Here is a 21,157-nt window from a genome sequence, read left to right on the forward strand (position 1 = left end):
TGGTTTAACTGTTCAACTAATTAAGAGTGCCAAGCTGCCATACGGCGTGAAGGATAACTATAACTACTTCTTCCTTTCAAAAGCTTAAATTTGTTCCAACAAAAGGAGTTCCAACTGTAAAGTTGATACGGGGGTCTACATCTCAAGATACAACGGTAAAATCGGTATGTGCTGACAAGACCAGATTTGGAGTGCAATTATGGGCAGGCACACGCATCAGAGGCCTGGATTCAGGATCCCGGTGGTTACTGATAAAAACAAAATCACTGTGAGAACAAAACGCTGAGGTCTTACAGGCTTAAAGCGCACACGGTTAAATATAAGCACTGTCAGTAAGGAGGCTGCTGTTAGCTCGAAGCAACTTCTGAGCATGCATCGAGTTCAGACACACGTTCGGGCCCATCTGTTCGAGTCGCCTCGCAGCAGAGGGCCGTCCTAGGACAGCCGCGACTCCGAGCTTCCTGACACGTGCAAGCGGGTTCCCAGTGCCGTGGGGCACAGATACGTAACGCCCGTGCCCCCTTCCCTACTCTGCGCTATTAATACCCCCCGCAGAAGCGGAACAGCTACAGCTTCGCCGACACCGTTGGCTGGAGAGCCGCCCCTCGGCCCACAGAACGTATGGCGCCCAGGACCTCTCCTCCAGAGGACCCACCTGATGGTTACACCACCACTGCCTGCACAGGCTTCCTCGGCCTGCACGAACCGAGCTGTCTCCTCGGCAGTGTCAGAAATGCTGATCTGCCATAGCAGCTGGGCCCTAACCATTGAAAAACATTCGCTTCCCCCAAAGAGGAAGGACCATCTTCCTTCCTGCAACGCAAACAGGCTGAACTGGTGTTTATGTATTTCAGTTCTGTGCAGCTTTTCTACAGGATTAAGCACAAAAGGCACAAAGAAGCTTACCCTTTTTATTTGAAGGGGAAGAGGTCAATAGCAGCGCAGCTCTACGCTGAGTAACACTACCCATGTAATGCTGAAATCCATCTGGGGACCTCAGTCAAGGTCTCACACAGAAGCCACCTCCACCTCAATAAATAAAAATAGCCAAGCAAGAAACAGTTGGGGAGCAAGAACCAGAATTGATATTTGAAATGGCCTTTGGAAAGGCCTGAAAAGATCCTCTTAGACCCAGCCAGAACAGAAACTCCCTAATCCGTGCTCTGAAGGTGGCTGCCACCGCCTCCCAGCATCTTTAGTTTTGAGAGAACCACCTATTAAGGCCGAGTGACAGTTCAGTTTTGTCCTTATTCCAGAAACCACTACTGCATCTACTTTTAGGAGCTGAAGAGTCAGCTTCGTCCCCTCAGGAAATACGAATTGCCACACAGGATAAAGTGAGTTGTCCATCATCAGTTCTGTCTTCAACAGCTGCTGTATCCACACGATTCAGGGGAAGATACAAGAAATCTCACAGCATACAATTAAGAAATGATCGGAAGATTTCAGATCTGGCAGTTCCTTCTGCTCTTCCTTTACAGGTATCAAAATCCATGCTCCGAGGCAGCATCTCCCTGGAATTGGTTGAAAAAAAGAATTGTTTCCTGCAAGGATGATTTTCCCTTCCTCAATTTAATACAGATTAACGTCAGGAGTATTCGTCAATGTGGTCATCTGCTTTTGTGCGTTTATGCAACAGCAGCTTTTCCTGGATTCCTTCTCAAATGTCTTTCAGCTAGAAATTACACTGAGTCCTTGAGACTTCATTTATTTACTATTTTGTATATTTATTCAGCTTAGTTCAGTGCATGGTTGGGTTCCCCTTAGTGTTGATAACGGCCTACTCTAGATACACCTCACTCTTTGTTTAGGATGCCTACGCCAAAAATCTGGATTACAGTATTCGTCTCTTTCTACCTTTGGTTCATACTGGACCAGTCTGAGAAGCAGACAGAGACTAACCCGGTGCTTCTTATGGACGAAGCACTTGCTAGGCTGTTTATGAAATAGCTTCTCTCTGACTTAATTTCCTATCAAGAGGTTTTTAAATCTGTGCAAGATTCCTTACTGGCTTCCCTCCCGCCCACCGGGCTCTTGACAGAAGACACCCTCCAGGCACGCCAGGAGCAGACAGAAGCGTGTCACTGCGGCAGCATCGCACAGACCCCGTGCCCTACCTGCCCACGCTTCCAAGGGCACGGGGGACAGGCACAGAAGGTGGGTCGGTGCCTTCTGGACAAGAAAGCAAAACCACCTGACATTCTAAAATAGAATGAATATAATAAAAGAAGTAAAAACAATGAGAGCGTACGTTCCTCTGTGCAAAGGGGAGGCAACTTATCCTTCTTCCAAAGGGAAGACAACTTATCTTCCTTCAAAAGGACGTAAAATGTAAGTATAAAAAGAGAGAGGGAGGTGAACAAAGACGGCCACTACAAAGAGCAGCATCCCTTCCCCTGACAGGTGGCCACGTCACAGCATTTTCCAGCGTGCAAGGAAAGGGATACTCATGTCTCCAAGCTAATCAATAAGTTAACATCTACCAAGCCAGCAATCGTTACTGCAGATGTCTTGATCTTCCCCCGCCTAAAGGTCTGCCACCTTATACACATCGTTCTGCATTCGACATTTGTCACTGCGTTGTACCTTTTAAATGAGAGGTCTTTGGGGGAGAAAATTAAATATGCCTCAAATTCAGAGGAATTAATTAGTTTTCTGTCTACCCATGTCAAACCAGAACACCCGTTTAATGTCAAAGATCTCTAGGGAACTAATCCAAGTTAAATTTAAGGCAATTTGCTAGTAGTTAAAAATTCAGGAAGCTTCAAAACCCTGTGCTCTTGTGTTCCAGTTTTACATGCTGTTTTGTGGCCTGTTGTCAGGTGTTGTTTCCCCCCCCCCCCCCGTCCCCTTTTTCCTGTTAACAATATTTATCACTGAGGTCTTTTCCATACTCTGAAGGATTTCAGAGCTGAACACCTACTAAAATTCTTTTGGCCTTGGCCTCTGATGACAGCACAGTTTTCCAAGAAGTCAATGAACCATAAAAGCTCATCTGTAGATTTTCCACAAACTGTAGGACACCAGGTTTTCTCCATAAATTAGTTCATAGATAGTACAGTAATTTCATTACTTCAAAAAAAAAATCCCTAAACAAACAACATGTGCACACAACAGCAAAAAAAAAGAACAAAACATGAGCAGATTTAATCATCACCTTCATGCAAACTTGTGTCAAGCTACAGTGCAGCTTTTTGTTTTTCCGTGCTGTCAAAACCGTGGTCTTAAAGTAAGCATTAATAATTTATATAAACTTTAACCCCAGCTAGAACGAACCTAGCTCTACAAATATATCATTTATGAAAACTGTTTATTTTACACTATCAGTGCAGTTGTTTGAACGTGAAAATATCACCTGATGGCATAATAGCAGTCTAAATAAACAAGATATTCACCTAATGTGAATTCCGCCTATGGAGCAAAGAAGAACCAGTAATACTTACAGAGCCAATTTCTCAGCACGCATACCCATAATAAGTCCTCTGGCCAAAATCTCAACACCAGTAAAATTAAGGGGTTCAAATCAGTTGCACCTAAACTCAGTAAATTATTTGAATTCTGACAAAAAGCCACAGCCAAGAAATGCAGTACACAGATGTAAGCCTCTGCCGTACCGCCCCTTGGGAAATCGTGGGGACAAAAATAAACTCCAAAGTGCTTCATTCCCTTCGCTCAGAAAGAAAGCTGCAACTGCAAAAACTGGACTACAGTTTTTCTCATCAACTGGAAGTCCTGTACAAGAGAAAAACACTTTTTGCTCTCTCGCAAAATATAAGCTAACCGAAAAACTAAACTACGTGACACTTATTTTGTCGTAATCTTCTAAGCTTAAGTTGGTGCACTTAATGCTAAGGCCTCCCGCGAGCGAGCACCAGCACTCCCAGCAGTGTGCTGCTCCATCAGCCACGCTGCGCTCCCTGGAGAAAAGAGGCCAACTGGAATTTAACCAAAAATGTGTTGCTTCCTCCCCCATCTCCCTCCAGAGAAAAGGAAAAACAGATTAAGGAAGAACTTAAATTCACTCCAACAGTTCATTATACCAAAAAAGAAAACAAACAAAACACAAACACACCCCATTTCTCTGCTTCCCCCATGTCCTTTCCATGTCTCCACTCCCAAGACATTCCAGCATTTTTTAAATTCCTCTACAAAGGCGCTCTGTAAGGTGAGATTGGGCTTGGAGCTCCTCCTTCCACAAGGCACAGAACGTGTACGGGTTTCACTTTTACCTAGTTAAAGACAACAGAAATAGGAAGGATTCCTCCTCTGTATGTGCCCTGTGCTGGAGGGGAAAAAAGAAAAAAGAAGAAAACCACAACGTAACCTTAGCAACTGAAAAGGACAGTACCTATACTTAGATTATTCTCCTAAATGAGAGAGAAAGCAGAAGAATCGGGATATTAATGGATGTCAACTCCCCGCAAAGACGCCACTTACGAGGCTTTTCAATACATATCTCCACAACTAAACTGTTTTCTCACCAGTGGATTTGTGGAAGAAGGGCACACAATTCTGGAGGAGCGTTGATTTCTTTACACTGGATACCCCAAAACTGCATTTGTGTTTTATTTCAAGTATTAACAGCTTATGAACAGTTGCCACAAAACAAATTCTCCTACTCTATTTCAATTCAAGAAGCCAGTCTTTCATTGTTTAAGTTGGTCGTTGGAGCCACAACTCTGAATTCAAAGAGAAATAGACAGATGTTTGTACACAGACCAAACTTTTGGGCCGCTGGCCCAAAGAGGTTACTCACAACTCCTGGCTTCATGAAAAGAGCGTATCACTTTTCCCTTATGAATGGGGTTAACAACATTTAATTATAGCCAAGCAGTGAACGTTCATCCTTACGGGTTAGGAATCACATGAAGAAAATAAGTCCCATCATTCAGTTTGAGAAATACTGCAGAATTAGAGCAAATGCAAGAATTTGAGGCATACGGTTTTCAGTGAACTTAAAAACAAAAACCAAAAACACACCCCACGCACCTAGCTGCATTTTTATTAACAGATTTGAGAGGGACCCTCAATTCTCATTGACTGTAGGACCAAAAAAAAATAATTAAAAAAAAAATAAACCACCTTCCTACCAATATTTAATTAACATCTGCCTGAAGGGGGTTCACTAAAATGTCTCTAATTTCAAGCCAATGCCACGCCACCCACCGACAACAGCACAACAGCGTTTCCACTCAGCATCCCTGTAGCAGTTACTCTCCAGGAAGCAGCAGCAGGGAAGCATTACACCTCCAGTAGTCGTAACGCTGGCAGAGCTCACTTCAACGCTGATTATCAGCGGGGTGAAAGGGATTTCACCCCCATCGGTCCCGATCCGATTTAGTCAGGAAATACAGTAAGTCTACAACCATATTATCAGGTTGTAATTGCTTCCACCGTGAAAATACATAGATCAAAATGCAATTAGGAACTAAAGGAAGGGCAATTTCAGCAAGAAGAATAAGGACGCTCAAAAGCCTGCATGCTTCCAGTCTTTCACCCTGCTGCTAAAGCTTTGCTTCTGCAACCTAAACCAGGACCACAAGCAAAACCTAATGCCCATAAGCAGAATGTAAAATAACAGAGCTATCATTAAGCATTTCGCAGGCTGCTTCACAACTTTCAGCCAGTGACTTGGCTTTGAGCTGCTGAACCATCCACCTGAAGCTACTGGGCCAGATACAGCCTGCTGAAGCTGCAAACTACAAAAACGTAGCAAGATGACGGGACTTCTTCTGAAGGTATTTTAGAAAAATTCAGATATTAATCATCATTAACTGGCAGCGCATGAAGAATTTCACAAGAAAACCAGGTCTGAAAGTGAAATCTAGGGGAAAACTGTTAGCCTCCACAGTTTGGAAGGAGAACAATTAGAAATCAGAATTAGTAGAGAAAAACGAACGAACGAAAGCACCAGAAATGCAGTTTTTGCTGGAGTATTCTTAGAGTAATAATTAGTGAAAAGATTTGTAGTGATCTTGTTAGAGAAAACATGCAAACTTCAATTTAAAAAACAAAAAAAGAAAAAAGACAATTACTTCTTACCAGTAACAAACTGGGTTCCAGGTCTGGTGCTTTTCCTACAACAGCTGAGGACATCAACAGTCCTAGGGCAGCACAGGTAGTGCACTTTTCTTGACCTTCTGACAGCACTGGTAGAAACTCTTGTAGGAGAAAGGCAGAACTATGATAAGAGACAAAAACAGAAGTTATTAACATTAAACAACAAGATTTCTGAACAGCAGAACAATACGTTATGAAGTCCCTTCCCTCCCAACTCACAGATATAACACATCTATTTATGACCTAACGAACAAAAAAGATGTAGACTCAAGGCATATCAATACACTACAGGTAATTAAAGCCAGATTACCTTTTTATAAGAGCATCAAGAGTTACTTCTTCAAAGTACAGCAAAAAAAAAAAAGTCTAATTTTGGATACAAAAACTTCAAACAGATCCTTGAAACAACAGTGTTTCCTGTTTGGTAGCTTTTCAAAACATTCTCGCTTTAATGACTTTTTAAAGAGACATTTGTGGCCTGAAGGACACTAATTCACCTTATCTGACCTATATAACACTGAGGCTAAAAAACTACCGGTACAATTTCTTTAGAAAAATTACATTTGCAATGGAATATTCAAGAGAATTTCCTCTTGAGGCATTAAATTGCCAGTTTCTACTGGCCAATGCCATTCTAGGTTAAGAGACTACACAATCCCAAGATTTTTTCCTGTGTAAAATATGAGTGTAGGTGTACTGAGGCACATTCAGAGACTTCTGAAATGAAACATTAACATTTGTGATTACAAGGCAAAGAAACCAGGAATAATTCACCTACACAAAGGCTTTGTCTGGTGAGGATGCACCCACTGTATGTTCTTACACACCTTTTTTCTTACACAAAAGAGACTGGATCGTCTGCAGAATACACTCACTACACCTGCAGCATTTAACTTCAGCTAAAACTTTTGACTCTGGTTTATTCCAAACTTTATACAGCTTATATACTGTTAGCTATTACAGCAAAGTATTTTCCATCTCTGTATTTTAGATGTATCTTCAATAGATACAGCCTGGCTCTTTTAGTGAAAATATGTTATAAATCAATAGTGTTGACTTCATGACTGACCCCCTGTAATAACAGATTGTGAAAGAAAACATCAAAAGATACAAATTAGGAAGCTTTTCCAATATAAACTAATATCATTATAAATGGTGAAATAGCGTATCTAATAAACAAATGAAGTAAAAATGAAAATCCAAGGGTTTTTATGGCAACAAGCTTAACTGTGAAAATCTTGAAAACAAATACAACCCAATTCAAGCAAATAACATCGACTTTGTTCTCAATTTCTATTTCAGACTGCCAAGTCTTGCCTTTCTCTAATTCTGATTGCTTCTCTATAGCGATTGTGTTGGCTAGCTCTTTTTAGTCCTATTATTTAGACAGTTTAAAAAAAAATAAAAGGAAGGGGGGTCGGAGGGGCATGACCAACACAAATACATGGGAAATTATTTGGTTAGAAAAGTGTAAAATTAATATGTACTTTCATATAGTCTTGGAACTGTTACTGTTAAGACTCTCATTTACACCCTTGTCCCAGAGTCGCAGAATAAGCCAGAACAGCCTGGTGAGACCAGGAAAGTTGAGACCTACCCTATTTTGTACCGCTCTTCAATTTTTCCTGCTCTGAGTTCTGCACCTTCTTTCCCTGTGTCTCATCAAATGGACAAAAACCAAGTGATTGTCATTAACGGAGGCACCCTTGCCATAAGGTAGGAGCAGGAGAATAGCCCACAGGCATTTCTTCAACTTTTACAGTGGGGTAACATTTCTAAACAAGCCTTTGTAATCAATGGTAAGTCAAATTGTATTAAAAAACTGGAAGCCTTAACGACAATGTAATCTCCAGTGATTCTCTCTCTTACCATTACCACTTTACAAAAATATCTTTAGGTGCTCAGAACTTACCAATATTTGACGTTTTCTGTTAGCAAAAACACATGCCACGATGTTTCACAGCTGAACAGCGCATGATTTAGTGATCAGAGGAACATGGTCTCTGGTAACAAGCTCCAAGAGTTTCTTCAGATGCCCTGTGTTTGGGAACGGAAAGAACAGGAGGGGAAAAATGAAAATCTACACTCATACAAAAACTTCATTGTCACTTAATGAGAAGCAACAGTTCAAATAACTGAACGTTTACAGTACTGTTTCCCATCCCAAACAGTACATATTCTGAAATATTTCTGTAACTGAGCAAACGGAAAGGGACTTAGACCTTGTAGTAAGTTGAAGGAAGAGTTTAACACGAAAATTTAGCACAATGAAAAAACTATGCACCCAAACCACAGTGCTCTGAGGAAGTCTCGGCAATAAACAGTACTTGTTAAAATTGCGTGAAGATATATTATAACAATGGTGCACGTTCTAATTAGCATCACAAAGACCTCATTAATGTTTACATGACACCTGCAATCCGCACACTTTACATGGGGTTAACATTAACCTAACCTCGCGGTTACGATGATCCCCACCGCCACCGCAAAAAAACAAAGCATTTGCCCAAGGTTACAGAAAAACCAAGTGTCTGCACTGTACAGAACTAACAAATTTTAGCTCCATCCCCCTCCAACTCTACCAAATCACCGCCTGCAAAGCCGGAGCCGTGCTCGCTTTAAAGCGCAGCCGTTCGCCGTACCTGCGTGCGTGCCGCTCGTTCCTCTTTGTGAATATTTATGAATTCTAAAGAAAACCCACCAAGACGTACGAAAAGCCACGAGCGCCCAGGAGAAGGCAGGACTTCTACGTGCCACGCCGTGACGGCGACAGAGCAGGAGGCACCTTCCCCGCGGGGCGCCACGCGCGCACCGCCAGTCCTCAACGCTCCCGTGTGCCGTATTCGCACCCCGCGCCCCCCTCTGCTTTTCACCGATTCATTTCCCCGTAACTTCCAGCCCTGTCCACGTGCCCGTCCCTCCGGCACGGCTGCTGGTTTCGCTGCCCGGGGTCTGAGCCCTGCTCTCCCCATCCCCAGCCTGGCGCAGCAGGGGAGGAACAGACCCAGCACCGCCGAGCGGAGCAGGAAGGTGGAAAAGCCCACTAAAGTTTAAAAGCCAAGCTTCTTCCAGGGTATGAGGTTTAAATCCGGTGATAGCAAAAAATAGAAGAACGCAGCTACACGCCTATCTGCTACGCTAGCAGCAGGGATTAAAGGCACCCTGAAAAACGCCGGCTGCCTGTGGCCAGCACGAAGCTTACCTGTCCGAGCGATGCTAACGCCCGTGAGGTCTCAGCTGCCACTTAAAAGAAAGGAGCCACAAAAATAACCCATGCAAAAGACCTCACACTTGCGTATCTGTCAGCCAAAAACCAACTTCAAAAGCACCTTAGGAAAAGCAAGTGAACAGCAGGCACGCCGCGCTGGGAATTGCCCTGAAGAGCGCTTCCCCCAAAATAACGCTCTCGTCGGCTTTTTCGCTAGGGGATCTTTGGTGAAGTTCCCAAGCCCGGGGTGTAAAAACAGCGGGAGTCTAAGAAGGAGGAAGCATCGAGACGTAATTTTGAAAGAGAAGTACCGTGCCGGGAGGAGCCGAGAAGGGCACCTAAAGGCAGAAGAGGGACCTAAGGCATCAGGAATGACCCAAGAGTAAAATCAAGCAGGGCAAAACCGAAGACGACGGTCAAGGGGCTCTGTGAGCAATCTGTATTTGTTTCCGTAATTCCTACTGCAAGCACTTCGTGCCCTGGGTGAGCATCCCCTTCGTACTTTTTAGTATCAATCTTTTCTATTTTTCCCTTCCCTGTCGTAGTCGACCAAACCGAGAAGCAGAAGGAAGCCAAGGAGGATACATAGGTAGTAAGAAGGAAGTCAATCGGCTAATTTTGCCTTTAGCCACCACCTCATTCTCCGCTACAAGACTTTTAGGAGCGCTGCATCCTGATGACTTCGTTTATTAGTACTTAAATTAGTCGGTGTCAGGTTTGGGTATTTTAAGCGCCTAATGGCTAACACAGACCATCAATCCCCCTGCTGCAGAGCGTGATCTGAGTGCTAGGCAGAAAGGTATTTCCTCCAAGGGTGTATTAGTGCAAAAGGTGCAGGTTTTGGCGATCCTTTCATCAAAGGGCCAGCTAATGGCCTGGAATATCTGCTCGCTTTCAGCAGAAATCTTCCGCACATGTAGGGAAATATCAGGAAGAAAAGTAGCTCGGATGGAATAAGCAGTTTGTTCAATACACGAAGAGGAAAAAAAATATGAAACGTAACCAGGAATTTAAGTGCTCACAGGTATAAACATATTCCTTAATATGTAAAACCCTACTCACTTTTCTAAGTAGGGTTCTTAAGCAGCCAAGTTCTTGGCACACGCTCCGACATTCTTGTTACTAAGTTTATTTTAATCCATACACAAGCTGGTAGCTGCGTTTGTAGAATATTTCTGAGGCCTCGGTGCCTCGTTATAGAAAAACGGAGTTGGGGTCTCCTACAGAGCCAACACGAGGCAGCTTCCAGCATTTGCAGAATGTTTTCCTTCCTGTATGCACGCGCACCCAAAGCAACGGGACAGGAAGGATCACAGCCGCCTGGGCTGGAAGGAAAGCCAGCCACATGCCAAAAAGCCGGGCAAAAAAGGTCGGGTTCGGGACCTGTTAGGTACCCGCAAAGCCGCTGCACCCCCTGCAGCCACACCGCTCGAAATAACGCACGGGTGCGCCCGTACCTGCGCGCGAGGGAATGCAGCGACGGGGAGCACGCCTGCAGCTGGCCGGAGTTACGGCCACGGAGCTCACCCTGTGCCTGCAAAGCACTCGGCAGGCGTTCAAACCCAGCGCCTCGGTACCAGCCGAAACAAAAAACCGATGCTTCTTAAATATACGGGCGTGAAGGAAATCTCAAGCAACTGTTCGGGAAATAACTGCAGGCGGCTCTCTCTGCAGGGACAGAAAACCCCCAAAAATCTCGTGGGAAATTCGGGGAGGACCGGGGGCCAGCTCGCGTTTACTAAGAGCGAGCACGCTGAGCACAGCTCTGACGTTTCACCGCTACGCTGTCCAGTACAGAGGTGACTATTTAGAAGAGGTGACTAAACGCTGGCACCCGTGCAGGGGAATCTGACGGGGAGCAGCGTGGCCCCGGCACGTCCCAGCGACGGACGCAGGACGGGAACCGAATCCCGAGCAGCTGTCCTGCAAGCCGGGCGCTGCTGTGCATCCAAGCGCACCGAGGCAGGGCACGGAAAGGTGTCAGGGAAGGCGAGATGCTGGCCTCTTGCAGCTCGAGCCTAAGACACCCTGCAACGAGAAATACGTGTGCTTGTATTCCCCATCCACCAAGGGTCTGGTGGGAGGCGAGAAAAACCCACAGTCCCCAGCGGTCTTCTAGGGTAAGGGGGCTGCAGCACAAACGTATCGCCTAGAGAAGCAAAGGGGAAGGAATAAATGCAAGTTTTGAGGCGACAAAGCGAGATTTGAACACGGAGCTCTGACAGCGCCGCTGTCCTTGGCCGAACACCGGGAAAAAGCTGGTGGAAGCCCCCCGGCCGCAGTGCTGCGGGCAGGCAGAGCGCCTCCCTCTTCGCCCTCGCCCAGCGCGCCCCCGGCTCCCCCCGGGACGCCTCCCCCGGCTCCTCAGCACTGCGAGGTTCAAATATCACAGGCGCAAAACACAGGTAAGCCACGTGCTTAAAAATATCCCAGGCGGTAGCAAGGCGAAAGCAAAATAGAAACGCGGTATTAATCCTTCTGCGCTAAGTGCCAGAATTTCCTAGTGCAATGCCCCCAGCCAGTTACGGACACAAGCTGCCGGCTCTGGGAATTGTAACGCGTGTACGGGATACCCACGGCAACTGCAGGAGCAAGAAAAAAAAAACAGGAATGTTTTTTTTTTTTTTACCGATTTTGGGGGAGCCCAGAGAGCGCGACAGAGCTCTAGAGCAGCCAGCAGAGCCGGCAGGAACATCCAGGGGAAAAAGTCCCGGGGAAGGCTGAGCTGTTTATGAAATAATTCTGCCCTGAAAGCAGGCAGGAACAGTTTGGATTGGGTGTCAGCCTGCTGCCGCGCTGCTGGGAGGACAGGAAACTCCGCTGAGAGACTTCAAAAACACGAATCTTAAAAAAAAAAAAAAAAAAAGTCCACGCAAGTGGATAGGGAAGGCGAAAAGATTCGTGTTAAGAATATGCCCAGCCTCGCAGCAACCCAACACGGCACCGGAGGAGGAGGAGGCGTATTAGCAGCAAATAACAGATCCTTCATTTTTCCTCCCAGCAGAGGACCGGGGGGGGGGGCAGGGGGGGGGGTGTTGCTAAACTGGTTTCCCTCTAAGCACTTCCAGTTATAAAGAAAAAAAAAAAAAGAAAACCTCTGGCGAAGAACGTATCCACTGTTGTACAACTGTCCCAGAAAACAAAGACCACGGGGAGAAAGTGGCCCATTTTCCTCAGCCTCCCAGAACCCCGCGTCCAGGTCAGGTTTCCGAAGGCTCGGCCGCGCACGCTTGCGAACGCAGCAGCGATTAAAGCCTACAAACGACTGCTCGACGTGGGAATCATTACAATGGGTACAAGATCCCGTTTCTCCGGTACCTAAAACCGCCTCGATTACAGCTGCGAGTTTAGCTGCAAGCGCGTTTCCCCCTCCTGGACAAGCCGTATCAAACCCTAAGCTGGTTTTTTTTTCCTGTTTCGGTCGCAGCAATCCCACCCCACCCCACCCCATCCCATCCCATCCCACCCCATCCCACCCGTGCACCAAACCCCACAAAATCCCACGGGAGCACCGCGCTCGGCGCCCCCACGCCGCCACCGCCGCAGCTCGCTGCCAGCCCCGTGCCCGTTTCTTGCCACTTCCCCCCCCCCCCAAAAAAAAAAACACCTTAAAGCAACAATTCCTTGCCACACGCTGAAAATATTGTGACTAATAATACACTCCACCCATTTTTTTTTCCCCCCATCATCGAGGATTTCAAAATACAAAACTTGACGAGCAGCGAGACAGGCAGAATTTAGAGCAGCGAAGGCAGATCCTACTTCCAATTAAAAAGTGCTGTAAAAAAATAAAAACGTGAGCAAGGTACGGGCAGAAGTGGGAGAGCTACCCAGGCGCAGCAAGCTTCTTCCTCGCAATTACCTTTTCTCACTCTTCTGGGGGTAACCTGAGCTTTTGCTTTCGATCCCCGAGGAAAAAAAAAAAACATTAAAAAAAAAAAGAAAGAAAAGGGAAAAATCCTCTCCTCGCCCAGAAAATAGAGCAGCTCCGCTGCCGAGGCATTAAACCTGGGTACGCAGAGGAGCCGCGCTCGCGATAAATACTTTATCGAGTTCAAGAGCCGGGACCCAGCCCTGGGTTACGGCGCCCGAACGCTGGAAGCGATGCCGGCGCCGCCGCCAAAGCGCACGCGAGAACTTGGGTACAGGTGCCTGCACCGCCGCGGACCGCGCTGCCCAATTAGCAAAGCTCCCAACGATGCCCCTAACGAGCCCGCTCCCCGCACCACGGCTGGGCCAAGCGAATCATTGAGATCGCAAAAAGCGAAAGCGGAGCGTGTGCGTGTGCATGGGGGGGGAAGGATTCATTAAAGAACCGCTCCGGGTCCCCTTTGTTTATCCTCGCCCGCTCAGGTGCAGAAATAAATCACAGCGGGGCGGCGAGGGGTGCTCGGCGCCCTCCCAGCGCCCCCGTCCCGAAAGCGGCTCCCGTCCGCCGCCCGGCACCCAGCGCTCACTTCCCGGGCACTTGGCGGAGGGGCTCGGGGAGGCGCCACGGGTCACCCGTGGGGGCACCGCGGCGGCGGGACCCCGCAGCCCCGAGCCCCCCGCCGCCAACACCGGGGCTCAGCGGGTGCCCCCCGCCCCGTAAGGCACCGAGCGTCCCCCCCGGGCGCCCGTGCACTTGTCACGGCCCCCCCCGAACCCACCTCCATCCGCCCGGAGGAGCTGCGCCGGTTTTTCCGAGGGTTTTTTTTTTTTTTCTCTCCTCGCTGTTTAAAAAAAAAAAAAATTAAAAAAAAAAATTAATAATAAATTAAATAATCAGAGGGTCACTTCCCCCATCTCAGCCCGCAATTAAAATGGAGGCGAGGCCGGGCGGGCTGCGGCTGGCTTTAGGGGGAGACAATAACCCAAAACAGGCCTGGCTCGAAAGGGAAAAAAAAAAAATAATTAAAAAAAAAATTAAATAAATAAAAATAAAGAGGGGAAAGAAGGGAAGGGAAGGCAGCGGATCGCGGCGCGCCTCACCAGTGCCATGGCCCGGCCGGGCTCCCCCCCCCCCGCCCCCCTCCCGCAGCCCCGGGGCCGGGCTCCCCGCGAGGTCCCGCCGCGAGTTGCGGGGTGGGGGCCGGGGAAGAGGCGGCTCCGGAGCACCCCCCCAACGGCTCCCCCCCCCCCCCGGGGTCTCGCAGCTGGGGGGGGGGGGGGGGCTCGGGGCGGTCGCGGAGCTCCGGCGGCCGCCCGGGTGTTGACGCAGCAGAAATTACCGGCTGGAAAATTCCCCTTTCGGAGGGGCCGGGGGGGGGATACGGGGCCTGGGGGGGGGGGGGGCGGGCGGAGGGGAGGGACCGGGGGGGGTTAAACCCTGCCGGGGGGGGGCCGCCCCCCTCCTCCTCCTCCTCCTCCTCCTCCTCCGCTTCTTCTTCTTCTTCTTCTTCCAACCCCCCCCCCCCGAGCCCTGGGGCAGGCACCGGGGGGGGGGGGCACAAACGGGGTGACACAGACACACGGGGGGGGGACACACACCGGGGGGGGCACCGGGACACACACCGGGGGGGGGGGGGGCGGACAGGCAACGGGAGAGGGGAGGGGGACACCGAGAGGGGGGGGGCACACGGGGACACACACCGGGGATGGGGGGGGGGGGGAGGGCAACACACCGGGGGGGTTCACCGGGGGGGGGGGGACAGGCACCGGGAAAGGGACACCGGGGGGGGGGCACACGGGGACACAAACACACACACACGGGGGGAGGGGGGGACACGGGACGACACCGGGGGGGGATGGACCGGGGGGGGGGGGGGTACACCGGGGGGGTACCGGGACACACACCGGGGGGGGGGGTCACAGACACCGGGGGGGGGATCGTACACACCGGAGGGGTCACGCACACCGGGGAGGAGGGGGGGTCGGGGGGGGGGGGGCTACACACGCCCCGTGCCCCCCCCTCGGGCGGAGCGCCGCCCGCCCGGTGACAATACCCCCGCCGCCGCCGGCGATCACGGCCGCGGTAACCAACGGGGCGGCGACGTGGGCGGGGTGCGGGCACGGCGAGGGGAGGGGGGGGGGGTTAACGGGGGAGGGGGGGGGGTAACGGGGGGAGGAGGTGGTAACGGGGAGGGGGGGGGGGGCGCGGCCCCCGGGGCGGCCCCGCTTACCTGGGCCCCGCGGAGCGGCCGGAGCGCGCGGGCGCCGTCGGTCACCGGGGGCGGGAGGGGGCGGGAGGGGGGGGGGGGGGGGAGCGGCGGATGGGGAGGGAGGGAGGGGGGGGGGGGGGGGAAGAAAGGGGGAGGGGGGGGGCACCCGGGCGCGCTCCCGCCGCTCCCTCGGGCGCGCGGGGCGCGGGCCCGCGGCGGGCAAGGGGGCGGGGCCGCCCGGCGCGTGCCGCCGCCTTCCCCGCCCCCTCGTGCCCCGAGGGCGGGCGCTGATTGGCTGGCGCGGGGCGCGGGACGCCGAGAAGCCCCGCCCTTGGCTCCGCCCCCCTCTCTCCTCCTCCTCCCCCCTCCCGCCCTTGCGCCGGGGGAGCGGGGGCGCCGCCGCCGGCTGTGGCACTGCCGGACACCGGAAGTGAGGGAGAGAGCAGAGGAGACGGGGGGGGGGGGGGGCGCGCGCCCGGGGCTGCGCCGCGCGGGGCACGACGGGACGGCGCGGGGCCGGGGCCTGAGGGGAGCGGGGGGGCCGGGTCCTCCAAGGGTCCCCCCCCGGTCCTCCACCGCCACCGGCCCCGGTCGCCCCGGGCCCCGCCGTGGCTGCGGGCAAGCGAGGGGCCTGCGCCCGTCGCCCCTGTGGTCCTGCCGAAGCAGGAGGCGGTCAGGAAGCTGCTGGGCTTCCAGGCTGCTTTACCAACGGTTGCCGATCACGAGCGTGCCCCAAAAGCGTGGAAATAAACGCCCGAGGGCTGGCCGAGCGTGTGAAATCAGCCCCGGCTCAAAAAACTGCCCCGGGGCTCGCGGTTCCCCTCATGGTTTCCCTCCCCTCATCCCGAGCGAGCCCCGGTGCCGCCGTGGGAAGTGCTCTTCTATTTCGATCCGCCTCCACGAGGTGCTTCTTATCTCGAGGATGCCCCCTCGCACGAAGCGTGTTTTCCACTTTTTTTTATCTGCGACTTAAATAAACAGACGTTCCGTCACGTGCTTTCCTCGCCGTTTCCTCCCACGTACCCTAAATACCTTGAATCTAGAAGAGAACGCGAACGGGCCCGATGGATGAAAACGAAACGCCTCGTAACTCCAGCAAGTTTTTAATTACCTTTTTGGTTCATATTGCCGCGGAGCCCGACCAGCGCCTTCCTCGAAAGAGTCCCGGCGCAGCGCAGCGGGCGCCTCGCAGCCGTTGCACCGCGCAGCTTCGCAGGCTCGCCCCTGGAGTTCCCCGCGGCCACCCGCCCTTTCTGCGCGCCCAAGCCTCGAGCGTTCACGTCACCCCACACGCATTTTCCAGTCCTGTAACCAGCGGCTGAAAAGCACCAAGCCGAACGACCAAAATCCCTGTTTCACTTGAAACGCTCGCGCCGGTTTCCACGCGAAACGGGCCCTCTGCGCCCTGCAGGTGTCGGATCCTCGTATGCCTCTTGAAGGCTCCGCACCGAAACATGAAGTACCGATACAGGGACTGATGGAAATCAGAGCTACACCTTTAGGCAAATTTATCTTTTACGCATAAAATCTGTCACACGTGGTTGCTGCTATAAGCTCCCTTCCAGTCCCTGCCCCGCAGTGTGAGCCCGAGCCCACCCCGCTGCCCCAGAACCGACGGGGCTCTGCCCGTGTCCCCTCGGTTCTCTTCCTGCCCCGTGTTTCTTCCTCGGATCTTTGCTGGCAGAAAGTGCCGATGGATCTCACTGTGTTATCCAGCAGCAGCTGGGACATGGCGCTGGGAGCCCTCCCGGAGGGCAGGGTGGTGTTGTGCCTGGAGCCACTCTCCCCTGGGGCCGCTCTCCCCACGGGCTTCAAACAGCTTGGGAAGGTTTCGTATTCTTTTGCCGTGAAGGTTTCATATTCTTTTGCCGCCGCGTGTAGCTCCCTCCCCTCCTTAATGAGAAGTGTGTATTGTGTTTTAGGTAAATACCGCAATTACTCAGCCTGTCCTTAGAAGAGAGGTGGTTTCTCCTCATTAAGAAGGAAAGAATGCACATGGGGGAGGAAAAAAAAAAAAAAAAGAAGAGAAAAGGAAAAAAGAGAGGCTGGAGGAAAAATCAGCGTGGTTCATGTGGTTTTGGTGTGCAAATCGCCATAAACAAGATGTGAGAGGAGAGGCGAGGAGCACAGCGATGCACCCCGTCGGAGGAGTGTCAGAGACTGCAGACTCCGCGTGTCCGGGCTGAATCGAGGCCCTTTATGTGCCACCCTTCCCAAGCCACCATGTCACCAATCTCCTCCAGGACTTTTCTTCTGCTGCCCCAGCTTCTAGCCCCAGGGGCAGCAGGTAGAAGTCATGTTCCCGTAGCACAAGAGATCCTGGAATGGCCCCAGCACATTTTCCGTTGCTTTACAAGGAGCATGTGAACGCTGCAAGCTACAGCCAAGGCGAAGCCGCATGCAAATGCTTGGTGGCTGATCAGGGGAATTGGCCGCACAAAGTAAGCGCGCAGGGGCACGCACGCGTGTTGGTGGATTCTGCCGGCTGCTGTGTGCCCGTGGCTGGGATCTTTCAGGAGAAAACCCCAAGGAACGCAGCAGTGGTCACAGACAGCCCAGGCGCGCTCCCTGGGGTCGGGAGCGGTGCTGGGGGAGAGCTGCATCCCGCTCACACGCCGCGCGCTGCGCCACAGGGCTCTGATTGCAGGTCCTCTGTTCAGCACTGCTCTGTCTTACCCTGGTCTCGGTTGTAGGAGATTTTGCATTTAATAAATAAAGATGATTACTTGTGTCTTTTTCATGTGGTTGGTTTGGAAGCGTGCTGAAAAAGCCAACTTGCCTAATTTGTTTTTGTTTTGTTTTTTCTTTGGTCTCCCTACCAAATTTTCTAGAGGAAACAGAGGTGCAAAAAAATCCTGAGAGATCAGTGGTCTGCAAGCTTTGCTTGCAAAGATCCCCTTTTTGTTTCCACGTGGCTGCTCTGCGTGCTGGAGATGTGAATCTCCATCTCCAAAGCCTGCTCTTTTCTAACCCGTGCAGGAAGGAAGCGATTTCGCAGGGCTCTGCTCCTGCCCCGCGCTTCAGCCCCTGAGCCCTGAATGCCCAAGGACCATCAGCCAAGCCCGGGGCAGCTCCCGGCGGCTGAAAGAAAGGGTTAAGGGACCCACATTCCTGTCCCTATTGCTCAGGACCAAAGGTCAGCGGGTTTTTTTTTACCACGAAGGAAGGGAGGGAGGTGGTGTGCAACCCTGACCAGGTCATTTTAGGAGTGAACCACATCTGAGGCGAGCTAATGAAGCTGTGTTTGTCTCTCTCTCTCGCATGCTCATACTCCCAGCCGGTGCTTGGCGAGTTGGAATTCCTGCTCTAGTGGGAGTGAGCATGTCGATTGTATTTTTTCCATGATGTGTATTGAGGCATTTGCTAGGTTGTGGGAGTAAACACTTGGGGGAATTCTCCATGAGCTAGCGAGGGCAAGTCACAAGCCTACTAAATATGGTGAATGGAGACTGCAAAAAAAAAAACCAACAACCAACAAACCCTGGAGAATAAAAGTCCCCCTTCCCACCCAGCTCCCCACCACCACCACCCCCGCCTGCGCTTTCTCATTATCTCGCGCCGCTCTTTGACTGCTGGCCGGGCGAATCCATTCCCGTTTGCACAGCCGAGCGCGCCGCGCTGCTGGGGGCTTGTGCCCTGCCCCGAAGGGTGCGGGGATCCCGCGCGGGCGGCGGCACCGGGGAGCAGCACGAAACGCTCCCAGGTCTGCAAATACTCGAGGGGGTGAGAGATGATGTTCATGCGCAAAGCATTTGACCAGCCGCATCCCGCTGACCTCCTTTGGTGCTGCTCACGACGACGGGGATTGGCCGGACTCGCAAACAGTTGATCTTTAATGCTCCAGAAACGCCCTCCCCTTCCAGCCCCGCAGCGGGGAAGCGTCCAGGCAGGGCCGAGCACGGCTCCCCGGGGCTGGTGGAGCATCGCGGGTCCGGGTCCTGCTGCGGGTGGCACGGGGACAGGGTGCGCAGGGGCGCCCAGAGCAGTGTTTGGATCCTCCGGCCCCATCGGGGAGCCTGGGGCCACCCCGGGGCCATTTCGGCTCCCACCAGAGCCACCCCTCGTCCCCCGGGGGCCAAGCCCAAGCAGACGGTGCTCTGCCCCGGGGATGCCGCCCACCTCCACCAGGGTTTCTCCCCGCTGCATTTTACACCTGAGCCGTGTTTGTTCCTTTAGCAGGCTCCTTCCTTTGCCAGCTACTGATGGAATTGCCGGGCGGACAGGCAGTGCGCTCCTTAGCCAGAGCTTTTCCTTCCACGGGTCCTGCTCAGCTTCGCCTCCGCGCACCCAGAGGAACCCGGTGCTGGCGGCGTGCCACTGCCCCAGGTGCCACGCAGGCAGGTTTGGAGTAAAGCTGGATTCTTCCTCCTCCAGCTCCCCTCGTGCTGCAGCCCCTTTGGAAGTGGGCACATCCCCTTCTTCCAGGGGACCCATCTCGAGCCCCGGCCGGGGACGGACCCCTGACGATGCGCTCGTCCTTACAAGCCTGCCTTGGTTCTCCTTTTGCTGCAGTATCTCAAACTATTTGATGGTTAAGAGAGGTTCAGCCGAAGTTTATTCTTCTGCTCGCAAAGATTTTGTTTTCCCTAGAACCCAAACGAATTGCAGGCCTGTGTCCGTGCCCGCTGTTTGATGCAGGCTATATAAATAGTGCGTGATGGAGCCACGCTTGAAAAACGCAGAAGCAACAGTTGAAATATATATAACTGCCGAAGGCTGGCGAGTGTGGTTTTGGGTTCAGTCCGACAACTGGTAGCTCGCCTAACAATTTAGGCCACATTTGAAGTTTATCTAGGTTAAATACGGTAAGCCAGATTTCGCTCTCGTTTGCGCAGAGCCCTGGCTGCCCCTGACGGGCAGGACCGGTGAAGGGGAGATGGGAGAAGGGAGATGGGAGAAGGGAGAAGGGAGATGGGAGAAGGGAGAAGGGAGATGGGAGATGGGAGATGGGAGATGGGAGAAGGGAGATGGGAGAAGGGAGATGGGAGATGGGAGATGGGAGAAGGGAGATGGGAGATGGGAGATGGGAGATGCTCCGAGGGGCTGGAGCCATCTCCCTCCCGCAGCCCCTCTGTGCCCTGCCCGAGCAGCCGGGGCTCAGCCCCAGCTCCGTGTTTCATCCCCACGGTCCCGGATTTGTTCTGGGCCCCGGGGGCCGGCAGTGCCTGGAACGGAGCCGCGGGGTAGCAGCAGCTCGATGTGGCTGCTTCCCAATTTAAAACCCAATAAATGAGAACCCTGGCAAGACATCCCGAACTGTTATTAAGTAAATAAGAAGCGTTCTGCATGATATCTGAATTATTCAATTGCTTGTCAAGAGCAGCGATGTGGCTGTCGATAAACTCGTTCGTATCAGAGGCTGTTTGAAGGCAGTTGGTGTTCAGCGTTCACCGGTCACGCTGCGAGTGATAGATTCGGGTCTCTGGACCCTAGATTCGGGTCTCTGGAGGGTGAACACCCTGCAACAAAACGGGGTCTGACCCGATTTACACCATCACGTGGGAAAACAGCCACCACCTCGGTAAGTCCCGAGCAGGATCTGTGCTGGTGGAGACAGGGGCAGGGATGGGGACAGGGACAGGGACAAGCAGGGGGACAAAAGCCACTCCTGCAATCACCAGGGACACAGCACAGAGGCCGCAGGTAATCACAGCAGCAGAGGGGCTGTGCTGGGGACGTCTTCATTTTCTTTCCCCCCGGATTCAGTTGTCCCACCCCCCCTTAAAAAATGTCCACGCTCTCTTCTCCGCTGCTCTCTGAGCCTAACCTACTTGCTCTCATTACTCCTCTGGTGAGTCTGCTCTGGAGG

The 21,157-nt window shown here is 51.9% G+C and overlaps 1 protein-coding gene and 1 long non-coding RNA gene across 14 annotated transcripts in view; one reads left to right on the forward strand and one right to left on the reverse strand.

Annotated features, from left to right (window-relative positions):
- ZBTB46 (zinc finger and BTB domain containing 46) overlaps positions 1-15,565 on the reverse strand; it is a 58,846-nt gene extending 43,281 nt beyond the window's left edge. For 4 of the 12 annotated variants that reach the window (XR_013940175.1, XM_080558783.1, XM_080558782.1 and 1 more), the window contains exons 1-2: positions 6,043-6,179; positions 4,073-4,229 (exon numbers count right to left, since the gene is read on the reverse strand). Coding sequence is in view for 10 of the 12 variants with exons in the window: in XM_080558783.1 (XP_080414909.1) it covers positions 4,073-4,132 (60 nt within the window). In the remaining 2 variants the exon portion in view is untranslated. Of the gene's footprint in view, positions 1-4,072; positions 4,283-6,042; positions 6,182-7,972; positions 8,098-11,897; positions 12,066-13,917; positions 14,351-15,369 lie in introns of those variants that run through there. The other 8 variants (XR_013940174.1, XM_080558776.1, XM_080558779.1 and 5 more) reach the window with 8 other exon arrangements.
- LOC308179118 lies at positions 15,094-18,073 on the forward strand. 2 transcript variants are annotated; one of them, XR_013940177.1, is made up of 2 exons: positions 15,094-15,221; positions 17,271-18,073. It is a non-coding gene; the product is annotated as an uncharacterized lncRNA (long non-coding RNA). The 2 variants fall into 2 exon arrangements; XR_013940178.1 differs by lacking the exon at positions 15,094-15,221 and adding an exon at positions 15,708-17,176.
- Positions 18,074-21,157: the final 3,084 nt, after the last annotated feature.

This window comes from Anser brachyrhynchus (genome assembly GCF_964034855.1).
Source record: "Anser brachyrhynchus genome assembly, chromosome: 16".
In the NCBI taxonomy this organism is placed as follows: Eukaryota; Metazoa; Chordata; class Aves; order Anseriformes; family Anatidae; genus Anser; species Anser brachyrhynchus.